Source organism: Megascapheus bottae, chromosome 7 (assembly GCF_031878675.1).
Source record: "Megascapheus bottae isolate mThoBot1 chromosome 7, mThoBot2.hap1, whole genome shotgun sequence".
In the NCBI taxonomy this organism is placed as follows: Eukaryota; Metazoa; Chordata; class Mammalia; order Rodentia; family Geomyidae; genus Megascapheus; species Megascapheus bottae.
Window position 1 is genome coordinate 50,928,409 of NC_143515.1, and position 12,522 is coordinate 50,940,930.

Genomic DNA, 12,522 nt, shown 5'->3' on the forward strand with positions numbered 1-12,522 from the left:
CTCCTCCCTTCAGGGACAAGTTGATCACTTTAACATCAAGCCTCCCCTTCTGGGGCTTTCAGGTTAGTCCAAATTGCCCTTCAAGCCTCTCTGCCTGCTAGCCTGGGATGCAAACTAATAAATATCCTATCTCAGTTCCCATTTCCAAAAACCTGCTACCCCAATACATCTTCCCTTGGCTTGAGGGTCACTTAGGCAGGTGTGAAAAGTCCCAGCTCACCTCAGGTGCCATAAGCAGATGGAACAGAGTTAGGAAAGCCTAGGGGTGTGTGCAGACAGCCTCCACCCACAACAGATGCTGCTCAACTTAGTGCTGCAACTGTGTTTTAGATCACACATCTTTCCCCCAAATGAGGCTGATAGCAAAACTCAAGTTGAGGAGCTTTACTGAAAAGTGCTCTCCGAGTCTATGAAGAATGTTTGATGGGAACAGAGTCTGGCTGAGAGGAAAATTGAACTGCAATGTGTTTGCAGTAGAGGACTCTGCAACCCCATGGGGAGTTCTGGAATTAGGACCATTTGCAGAGCTGAACTGAATTAAGCCAAGGGGGCACACATCTTCATAAACAGGCATTGGATACTGGCTATCCCCTGGGAGGGAGCTGTGTCTTGGGTAAAATTAGTAGCGGTTCCAAATTCAAATCATATAGCAATATCACCTGGTAATCTTAAAGGACTAATTTTCTTCCCAAGAGCTTCTAACTCAGATCAAGGTTGGAGCTTGAGAGGGGGCATGTCTAGTAACTTTCCCCGTAAAGCTGATGCTACTGGGAAGGCACTCAGAATCCCTAACCCAGTCTAAAAATTCCATTTCCACAAGCTGAGTGATGAATCCTCTTACACACAAGCTCAGGCTTTGTCACCCCCTCCCCCCACCCCTTCCAAATATATGCCACACACTGGAGGGAGACCACCTAAACTGGTTGATAGTTCCTTTCCTGAAGGCTTGGTTTCCAGCTGAGAAATGAACAAGGAGCTGAACTCCTGGAGGTTCAAAATTAAGCTGTGTCTGCAAAGAGAAATCAGTGCAGAAAAGCCAAGGACTGCAGACAAGCTCTAGCACGTTTCAAAGGAGCAGCATCTTTGCATTCCCTCCGTGAGCCTTGACCTTGAACAGCAACAGGCATCTAAGTTTTCACCTGATATTTTGAACTCACTCAAGCTGGGTTTTTTTCCTTTTTTTTTTTTTTTTAAAGCAATCAAGCAATTGCTGTTTCCTTGGGAAACAGTTTCCTGTGGGGACAATTTAACGCATTGCCTTTACAGGCTGGAGCCAGTACAATCATATTCTGATGGTTTATCAAATTGATTTGGCTATAGCTCAGATTCATTTGATAGTTCAGATTCAAACACTGAGTTATTTGTATAAGAATGATTCCCTTCCATTACCAGTGTACCCACAGTCCTATGGATAGCAAATTGCCTTTTCATCCAGCCTGGGATCATGAAAGAAAGGTCTTCTAGCCATCTGTCAATGTAGTATACACCAGAAATGTGCTCTCACTTATGGAAATGATTGACCTGTAATAACATCTTTGCTGGGAAAAATAGAAATTGTTCAAATCAAATTTGTGGCTGTGGTTATAACATACTTTATTAAACAGGGCACAGAGCGCTGTTTAACTCCTGCCTCTCCTGACTTGCCATCATTACTGACAGCTGTATCTCTTGTTACCCTGTAGCTCAACACCAAGAATCCTAAGAATGCTGAAACAAGTTAGGATTACTAAATCTCTCCAGGGCCAGCCATCAGCTCTTGGTGTTTCTGTTGGGTACATTTTAAGATTCAAATTCTCAAAAACACTTACTGCCAAATATAGCATGTTTTGAAATGTTAACCAAAGTGGTACATTTTTAAAAATTTTGTCTTAAAGTTTTAGCTAGGATTTATTTTAGTAGAACAAGGTTAAGATTGGAGGAAATAGAAAAAGAGAAAAAAAATATTTCTTGTTCTCCATGTGGGAAATTGGAGTTACGACTACCCGAAGTGATATCTTTAAATAGTCATTGGGTTTCAATTTAGCATATCAGTTCATGCATGTTAAGCAATATGAACTCTTCCATTACCCCCAGCCCGAACTGTCCTGACCCCACCTATTCCCTCAAATTACCTGGCTTCACTTTCACACCTGTACATTGGGTATTATATCTGTATTCAGAGATATGCATGCAGTTGGTTAAACCCAAACAGGCTAAAAAAGAAGAATTAGAAACACACAGTTAACACATAATTAACTCATCCTGCAGGAACAAGGGCAGAAATGAATAGCCTCAAGCTACTCACTGAGGATATCTGGCCTTGCAAGGCAGACATTGAGGAAGTGTTGACTGAGCTCCTGTGAGGTGGCTGGTGTAAGGCTACACATAGGAGATAAACTTAAAACAAAACAGCACCGTTCCTGAAGCATCAGGTGGAAAATAGAGTCCACTAATCACTCCCTGTACAATACCCACTGTGGGCATTTTCAGAGCAGACTACAGGAACACAGAGCAGATGCTCAATAAATCCTGTCATCCTGTTTTCCACAGGTCAGGTGTGGTGACTAGAGCCTACATTTCTGCTGAAGTCACCTCATCTCTTTCCTACCGATTATTGGTTTTCCTTCCAATCCATTGAGCAAGTATCTTTTGAGCATCTGCTATGTGCCAGTCTCTATAGCCTCATGACTAATCTTACTAAAATATAGACTTGAATTCTTCAGTTCATGACACTCCTCAACCTTTGTGCCTGGTTTTCAAGGTTCAGTGATCTAATGCCATCCCAGTTACCAGTGGTTCTCAATATATGATTTCCCAGAATGCCATATTACCAGGTTACTCCTCCCAGTGCTACATGGGGGCTACCATCAATGCGCATCTTGTCACTCCACTACTCACTGTCCTCATCAGGCTTCTCCAAAGAGACAGAAGCCATATCATAGGCATATATGTAGATATTTGAGACATATTCAGGAAAAAAGGTCACAGAAAGAACTCTAATTCTGATACCTGTGCAAGCCAATAAAGTGCTAGATTATTCCACTGGATAATTAACAATCTTACCTAAATTCCAGGAATACAATCAGAACTAGGATATACATTTTGAAGTCATGTACATAGCATCTAAAACTAAAGGAATAGGTAAGACCACTTGAACTGATTAGAAATAGCCTTAGGGTAGAGAATTACCAATATGTAAAGGACACAAGAAAAGCAAAACACATTTTAAAATAAGGAAGTCGAAAGAGATATCAAAAGAAACCAAGAATATAAGCTAAGAAAGAACATCTCAGAAAGAAGAATATGGCTTGTATGAAAAAATTGAGAATACATGGTTAGAACACAGAGACGGCCTTGGCAAGCTTCTTTTGTTTCCTCTATAGATTTAGGAGTGACTTGGTTTTGGTTTGCTTGTGAGATGGAAACCCAATAACATGATATGTGGATAAGAATAGTCATTGAGAGGGAGGCTTGTCCGCTGGAGGAGAAAGCCTGTCCCCTGGACACTAAGAGCCCATGAGAAATGTGTGAGAGAATGACATGACATGGGGACAGGAAGCTCTGAGAATTTAATTTTCACCAGACTGTGAGAACACAAGGGACAGCAGATCTACATTCACACCCCATGTTTCACTATTCTGAATGTATAGTCCTTTGACACACCACCCTCATTGTATGTGTGTGTGAGACAGAGACAGAGACAGAGAAGCAGATTTGGTACTATCTCTTGGCCAGAATATTCTTTAAATTTCTAAGTCAGGAACAGCCTCTGAAGTAGATGCAATTTTCATCTTCCCCCTCTATGTCTGAGAAAATCAAAACATGGATCTGTATCATAACTTGACCAGAGCCACAGATCTAATAGGTATAAAGATGAAATCTAAATGTGGGTGAACACGCCATGGAGGCAGAACTCATAACCCCGTTCTATTTTCCATGTAGACTTTGCTGATACTGACCTCTGCTGCTCGCCAGACTCTTCCCTTCTTCTGTCTTCTTTTTAAAATTCCACCATAGATTCCAACATGGGTCATCAAAAATATGTTTATAGCTACTTTCATGTTGGTGCAAAATTATATTTCTCTCTAGATTATCTTCAAATTGTATATTGCAGAGGAAGTGGCTAAGTCTGCTTGCCATCAAGAGTTAAGCTGAAAATCAGCCAGGATGAAAGTACATCCAAGACTCAAGGCGGCCTGTTACCCTGTTACCCGATAGTTGCTGCCAGTAACACAAGGCTCAAGCTCCTGCCCAAACGAAATGTCCTAATATGCTAAATATTAGTCTACCCAGGGTGCGTTGGGGAAGATGGAATCTTCATTCTCATCCATGCAGGAATATTTCTGTGCTACATCATTTGCTATTTTGCCTGCTAAAACAGAGCAGAGAATTTAAGGCCCTCAATAATTATATTTCCCTGTTCTCTTTATAGAGATATCTCAAGAACAAGGATCCATTCCCTGCCTAGTTATGGCTTAGAAAAGCTTAAGAAGCTGAAGGCCCGGTCAACTTACAACTTAAAAAAGCTTCCAAGCCTGGAAAAGTTTGTTGCCCTCATGGAGGCAAGCCTCACCTACCCCAGCCACTGCTGTGCCTTTGCAAACTGGAGACGGCAAAGGTGAGTCTTCCTTGTCCATCCCTGAGTCTGGTTTGGGTACATTCCCAGTGTAGAACTCAATCTCTAAACTCAACATGACTGACAGGAAGAGAATCCCTTCACAGAGAGAACTCTCTGGCTTGAGGCAAGTTCTACATCTAAGATTTTGTTTTGCCTGATGTAATGACAGAAATCAAGAGACTGAAGCTGGAGAATTATGAGTTCAAGGCCAGCCTGGTCTACACAAAAGTGATTTAAAGGAAGGTCTGGATCATAATTTCTTGAAAATGTAATCCTAGCTACTCAGGAGGCTAAAATCTAAAGATGCTGTTTTAAAGCAAAGTCCAGAGACTATTTTCGTTTCTTTCTTTTTTTTTTTTTTTTTTGGTGGGGGCAGGGGGGTTGAGAACTTGGTCCTAGGGCTTAAACTCAGGACCTAGGCACTGTCTCTGAGTTTTTGTTTTGTTTTTCTTCCCAAGGCTACCACTCTACTGTGTTGAACTACTGATTAACTTCTGGCTTTTTTGTTAGTTAATTGGAGATAAGAATCTCACTGGAAAAAAAAAAATGAATCTCACTGGATTAGAAGCCAGGCGAAGCTTCTGGGCTACTCAGGAGGCTCAGATCTGAGGATTGGGGTTCAAAGCCAGCCAAGGCACTAAAGTGCATGAGACTCTTATCTCCAATTATCCACCAGAAGACTGGAAGAGGTACTGTGGGTCAAAGGGTAGGGCAGTAGCCTTCAGCTGAAGTGCTCAGGGACAGTGCCTAGGCCCAGAGTTCAAGCCCCATGACAAAAAAAAAAAGCTACTCACTGGCTTTCTTTCCCTGGGCTGGCTTTGAACTATGGTCCTCAATTATCAACCTTCTGAGGAGGTAGGATTAACTATAAGCACAAGCCACTGGCACCCCGCCAAGATTTTTATCTCGAATTAACCACCAAAAGACTGGAAATGGAGCTGTGACTCAAATGGTAGAACATCAGCCATGAGTGAAAAAGCTAAGAAATAGTGCCTAGACACTGTGTTTAAGCCTTAGTATGGGTACAAAAAGGAAGGGAAGGGAAAGGAAAGGAGAAAGGAAGGGAGAAAGGAAGAGAGAAAGAGAGAGAAAAAAAGAAAATGGGTTCATTAGAAAGGACCCTGCACACATGGTGAAGCAGTAACTAAATACTAAACAAGAAAGCATGAAGAGCATCACAGTATTTAAGTTATAACCGATGGTATATATGTTTTCCTCCCTGCCTTTGTATCCATATATATTTATCCTTTAAGTCCCAAGCTCTGTGTTCCACAAATGTTCCATCCCACTAATAGCAAAGTCAGCTTTGGATGACAGAATTGAAAGTGTCAGAGCAGAATGATGTGCACATCTGTAACACATCCCTTCCATGTCTTACCAACTCACTGGAGGACAAAGCAGATAACCTCAATAGAGCCGAATCCAAGAAGCAACTGGCTCAAAAGTAGAGGCAATCATAGATGGGAACTAGAGAGAGTAGAGGAGTTGAGGTTTTCTGTGTTATAGGCATTTAAAAGGCCCATTAGAGGTAAGAACTAACTGCATATCAGGGGTTTTCAAAGCTAGCATCCTCTTCTAAACTTGCTAATATATCCCACAGCAGGCAGCTGAACTAGTTCAAAGGATGCTTTTTCACTAGTCTTGAACAATAGCCCAGCCATGCTGTGATGTTAATTAACTGTTTGAGACACCTCCTCAGTCCTTGGCACATACTTTCCCAAAGCAAAACAAGAAGAAAAAGCAAGAGAAGAGTTCATATGCCAAAATGCTTCCAAAGCAACTGAGAGCACTCAGACCCATTTTGAAGGATGTGCAGGAAAGAGACTACTTTTGAAAGTTAGCATGTATCCCTGGGAAACTGCCTAGAAATGACCATTCTTCACAGCCCTTCACAAGGACTAATTTCTTCCTGAAAACCAGGATTTTTAAGGGCCTTGGATAAGGCCCTCTTTAATATTCCAGAAAAGAATTCTTCTAGCTAGGACTAGAATATTATTCCAGCCAAGACTACAACTGCACAGCCCTCAGGAGAAATCTCAAAGGATGTTGAGTTTACTGTAAGAGCAGCCTGTGGCATGCTGTTGGGCTCAATGCCTCCATGTCAGTTGGGATGTACTGTGGATATTGCTCAGCATCCTCTGGTCTTGCCACCTCCTGGCTACATTCACACAGCCTTGGGGCCCTCTCAATCAGAAATTGTAGGTCTACCCTAGATGTACCACAATGTGAGTGTTTCTCCAATCCCTCCACATCTTTCAGCCCACATCTGCTGGCCCCCCTCGGTCCCTTTCTAACTTACCATCAGAATTTGCTATGGTCTGCAACACAAAACAAGCCCATATTTCTGCCACAACATACCACAGTGTAGGATTTCTTTTTTTAACATTCACTAAATTCACACACAGACACAATAGAAAAATCATTGTGCTTTTCAGAAGAGAATTCCAGAATTCATTCCTAAAATAGTAATATTTCATTATGTGTTCTGTGAGATGTGGTTCAGTAATAGGATTTGAGCTTAAAGTCATATATAAAATTGTTCTGATTCACATTTGAAAATCATGACCATAATACCCACACAATGATGTTGTGAATGTGAAGTTCTTGTTACAATGAGATTTTGGTCCATGATCCTCCCAACTAAAAGGCAGAGTCAACCGAACCCCTCATTTGTCATGGAGCAGGATGTGTTCTTGGCACTGCACTCAACTTGCTTTACTTTGCTACTACTCTATTTTTTTTTTGTAGGTCATGGGGCTTGGATTTGGCCTGGACCCTGTCCCTGAGCTCTTCAGCTCAAGGCTACCTTCCTACCCTCTAGCCAAGCCCCACTTCCCATTTTCTAGAGGTTAATTGGAGATAAGAGTCTCAGGTTCTTTGGTGCCCGGGCTGGCTTTGTACTTTGATCCTCAGATCTCAGCCTCCTGAGTAGCTAGGATTACAGGCGTGAGCCATCACGCCTGGCATACTACTCTATTTTTTAATTGCTCTTAGACCATTCCCTTACCACTAGATTTTAAGTTGATACATTGTGTTACATACTTCTAACTAGTGATATAGAGCCTAGACCTTCAATAAGGAACTACCATCAGATGTCTCCATATTGCTGATATTATCTGAGTACTTGGCTGGCAGGCACATGCTTCACATCCCTATCTCTGAGACTACAAAGGTATTGTCATTATCATATTAATATTATATTTTTGTAATAGGGACAGATACTGAGGCTTAGCAATACTTAGGCCTAGAGATACTGGGCAACTTAATAAACACTGACCAAACTCAGATCCAAGCCAAAGCTCAGCTCTGGGACGGTCTGAAACACCACATCCTAAGCATGTTGATTGATTGCCCGTGGTTCTTGAATACCACTTTTAAACTAGCCTTTATCATACTTAAGCTTTCCCAAGATATTGTAGAGGCAAAAAAATGTATTCCCTTTTTCTCCCACCTTCATTTCTTTTCTAATCTGAGTGTCATTTTTGTTCATCTTTTCCCCATCTCATGCTAGGTGGGAACTTCTGCTTCAGGAAAGGGAAGCATCAGTAGATAGAATATACTAGCAGCAACATCAACAATGGGAACCTTCAAGGAAGCCAACCATCACTCTAGGAAGAGAAGGCTGTCTCGAGATGGTTAATGCAGAGCCCATTTCAGTCAACTAGGTGACAATCAGCAGCTGTCAGGAGACTTCACTTTCTGTTCCTAGAATTAGACGACAGCTAACCCAGCAATGGGATTTAGGCGTCACAGGTTAGACTAAGGACCACAGGATGGTCCTCTTGACCATGTACATCCCACATCCTGCCTCACCTTTTTTAGAAGTACACTGGATTGTGTTTCACTCAAGTTTTCCTTGCTTTACAATCTGTGATTATTTGAGAAGCTCTTTAAGTTTCTAAAACAAACGATAACATGTTACATGGCAAGAGGGGAGGAGGAAGGGAGAAATGATGGGACAGAGAGAGGAAGGAAGGGATGAAGGAAGGGAGGGGAAGAATGGACAAAGAAAAGAGGAGAAGTCCTAGGGATAAGAGAATATGACCTTTTGGTACTTCACTTCACTTCCCAAAAGTGAGAAAGGGGGAGATGGGATCTTCTCTAATAGCCCCTTCTGAGGGTAATGGAAAAGTCCACTTCATGTAATTGAACACACCAGACTTTACCCTTAAATTCAAATGGCACTGTACCTCTTTACCTCTCCATCCTCATCTCTCCTTCCTATGAGGGCTTTTGAAGAGTTTTAATAATCACCTCCACACTCTCTGAGATGGTGTTCATGTTTGAGGAAAGGATTTCACTTAAAAGTTCTGTGAACTTTCCACTTACAGAGGCAGGAGGAAGTAAGGTATATACATATGACATTTTTTTTCCAATCAAAAATGCTTCCAGAGTTAAACTTTCACATTGCTCAAAACTTTATTCAAAATACAAGCATTAGTTGGGCGCTGTGGCTCACACCTGTAATCCTAGCTACTAAGGAGGCTGAGATCTAAGGATCAAGGTTCAAAGCCTGGGCACAAAAGGATCTGAGACTCATATCTCCAATTAACATCTAGAAAATGGGAAGTGAGACTTGGTTCAAGGGTAGCTTTGAGCTGAAGAGCTCAGAGACAGTGCCCAGGTTGAGTTCAAGCCCCATGACCCACAAAAAAAATTATAAGCATTAGTTCTGTGTCTACAGCAGATTATTAGTATAATATATATGCATGTACTAGGAGCTGAACATTTATCATCTGGATTTCAGTCAAATTCTTCTGTAAGTACCTAGATTCTGTTGACAGTACAAGACACTGAGCCCAACAAGAGCTAGGTTCCTCTGAAAATATCAGAATCTGAAAATAAACTAGACACCGCCTTTGTAATTTGTACTTGCTCTGTGGGGAACCCACTAAGAAACATTTTAAAATGAGATAACCATCTTATCCTGCAAGACAAACATGCCTGTGGGTCCTAGAAAGTGAACCTGTACAGAGCAGGACCCTGGCAACCTTTCAGGCAAATGAACTCCAGCCTCCTAAGAGTCTCAGTACTGAAGAACCCAAGAATGGTGCTTGTAGGAATAAACTACAGATTCAGATCCTCTAGCTTCTATAGATCAAACAAGAAAACAGCTTCTTAGACTTGGAAAAAATGAAGTGCAGTAAGCCAGACCCAGTAGACTCAATGGTTTCCCTCGTTTGTAATAATTAGTACAAATCTAGGACTTGCCTAGCAGAGGATCACAATAGCTCAAAAACTATGCAAGAAGGTCATATAGGATGAGACTAAATGCCCCAACAATAAAATACAATAAAAATACCATAAACAAAATAAAAGGATAAATGGAAAGTAAAAATAAGAAAAGAAAAAAGGTTCTTATATGTATCAGAAAACAAACAGAACTTCCAGTGATTGGCAAGTAGAATAGAGGAGCCGGAGAATGCCTTCTCCAGGTCTAGTGAGCAATAGTTTCATGGAGAAAGGAAAGAGGTGAATATGATACCAGGTCTGTAAATTATCTGCACTTAACAACTAGGTTTAGCTAGCCCCCGGCGCCTTCCTCCCCACATTCAGGTTGTGGCCAGGTGGTTTCCCTCGTGGGCTGTCCAACTCTAGGAATGCATAGACAAGTCGTTATGTTCATTTACAGTAAGCAGCATTAAACTGTGAGCTCAGCTTCAAGGGCAGATATGTTATTAGAAGAACAAACAATCTCAGGAAGAAACCCCATTATTTCTACCCTGTGCAAAGACAATGATGTATTTGTCATTCTGGATCCGGAATGCTGTTTCTATTCTTTTTCTTTTTCTTATATATATATTTTTTTTCTAGCTCTGAGCTTCATCCAATTTGCAACAAATCAATTTTAAGGCAAGAAGTCGATGATACGACTCAGTCTAGGGGTCCAAGAATCTCTTTGACAGAAGATGATGAATCTAGTTATGGCAGAGGATTTGACTTAATGTACAGTGAGTCTGACTATGACTTGTGCAATGAAGCCGTTGAAGTGACATGCTCCCCTAAGCCTGATGCCCTCAACCCCTGTGAAGATATCATGGGGTACACCACCCTCCGAGTCTTGATATGGTTTATTAGTATTCTCGCCATTACTGGGAACATCACAGTGCTGGTGATCCTGACTACAAGCCGATATAAACTCACTGTGCCCCGTTTCCTTATGTGCAACCTGGCCTTTGCTGACCTCTGTATTGGAATCTACCTGCTGCTCGTAGCCTCTGTGGACATCCACACCAAGAGTCAGTACCACAACTACGCCATAGACTGGCAAACCGGAGCTGGTTGTGATGCTGCCGGCTTTCTCACTGTCTTCGCCAGTGAGCTCTCTGTGTACACTCTGACAGCCATCACTCTGGAAAGGTGGCACACCATTACCCACGCCATGCAGCTGGAGTGCAAGGTGCAGCTCCGCCATGCCACCACTGTCATGGTGGTGGGATGGGTCTTGGCTTTGGCAGCCGCTCTCCTCCCCATCTTTGGCATCAGCAGTTACATGAAGGTGAGTATCTGCCTGCCCATGGATGTGGACAGCCCTCTGTCGCAGCTTTATGTCGTAGCCCTCCTTGTACTGAACGTCCTGGCCTTCGTGGTCATCTGTGGCTGCTACACGCACATCTACCTTACTGTGAGGAATCCCAACATCGTGTCCTCTTCTAGCGACACCAGGATCGCCAAGCGCATGGCTGCGCTCATCTTCACTGACTTCCTCTGCATGGCACCCATTTCCTTCTTTGCCATTTCCGCATCCCTCAAGGTACCACTCATCACAGTGTCTAAGGCAAAAATCCTCCTGGTCCTGTTTTATCCCATCAACTCCTGTGCCAACCCTTTCCTTTATGCCATCTTTACCAAGTGTGGCTGTTATGAAATGCAAGCCCAAATTTATAGAACGGAAACCTCATCCATGGCCTACCACTCCCACCCAAGAAGTGGTCTCTGCTCTTCAGCAACCAGAGTCGCCAACAGTTCCAACTACGTACTTGTCCCTCTAAGACATTCAGGCCACAACTAAAATACAGTGGGAAAACATACCTGCATCATGAATATCAACTAAGTCTTTCCTTTCAAGAGCAGGCTACAGAAGAGCTGATCTTCTTAATCTAATTTTACTGGCAACACGTAAATTGGTCGAGCTATTATTTCATGTGACACATAAGGAAAGTGGATTATCAGTATCAATAAGTAAGATACTATAATATTACATCACATCCTTTAGGTTCTCTGACTCTCTTGACAACTTTAGTTCCACCATGACAAGCAAGATTTCTGCAGGATATTTTTGGCACCAAGTTAAGAACAGCAAGAATGACACGGAGGCTCGGGTTGTCTTCTTCCAGCTATACCTTGTGTTTGTTGCCTCCAACATGCTCATGACCATTCCTTTATGGGCACTGGCCTTGAGACTTTTCATTACAAGCATCTGATGTAAAAACAACATCCTTTATAGAAACAGCTCATCCAGATCTCCGTGTATGTAAGACAATCTCCTGTATATTACCCACACATACATGATGGATTCTGTTACTCTTGATGAGCCCTAATTAACAGGAGTTGCACCTATTATAATCCATGCATATGGATGATCATGTGGAAGACACAGAAGCTTTATAAATGTGGAACTGAGATTTTATTCCCAGTCTATAAGCCATGGCTCAACCTATTCAGGGCCGGTATCTTCTCCTGTAAACTAGGGTTGACTATATATCTTTTAGGCTTATGGTAAGAAGCAGATAAGAAGACATTGATGGTAAACTGACTGGTGCTGTCAGGTTCAGTTCATACTAGTTTACTTCTCTCCTTCCAGAACAATGCCCGGACCAAAAATCAGTCATCTTGACCCCCATTCCAGAACTCATTTCATTAGAGCATATTGCTCCTGATAAATAACCATATTACTCACATCTGTTCTCATAAATGAGCCATCT

The 12,522-nt window shown here is 42.1% G+C and overlaps 1 protein-coding gene across 1 annotated transcript in view; it reads left to right on the top strand.

Moving 5' to 3' along the window:
* Fshr (follicle stimulating hormone receptor) overlaps positions 1-11,610 on the top strand; it is a 147,440-nt gene extending 135,830 nt beyond the window's left edge. The window contains exons 9-10 of the mRNA XM_090336152.1: positions 4,412-4,597; positions 10,412-11,610. Coding sequence (XP_090192278.1) covers positions 4,412-4,597; positions 10,412-11,609 — 1,384 coding nt within the window. The 3' untranslated portion in view covers position 11,610. The remainder of the gene's footprint in view (positions 1-4,411; positions 4,598-10,411) is intronic.
* The last annotated feature ends 912 nt before the right edge of the window (positions 11,611-12,522 follow it).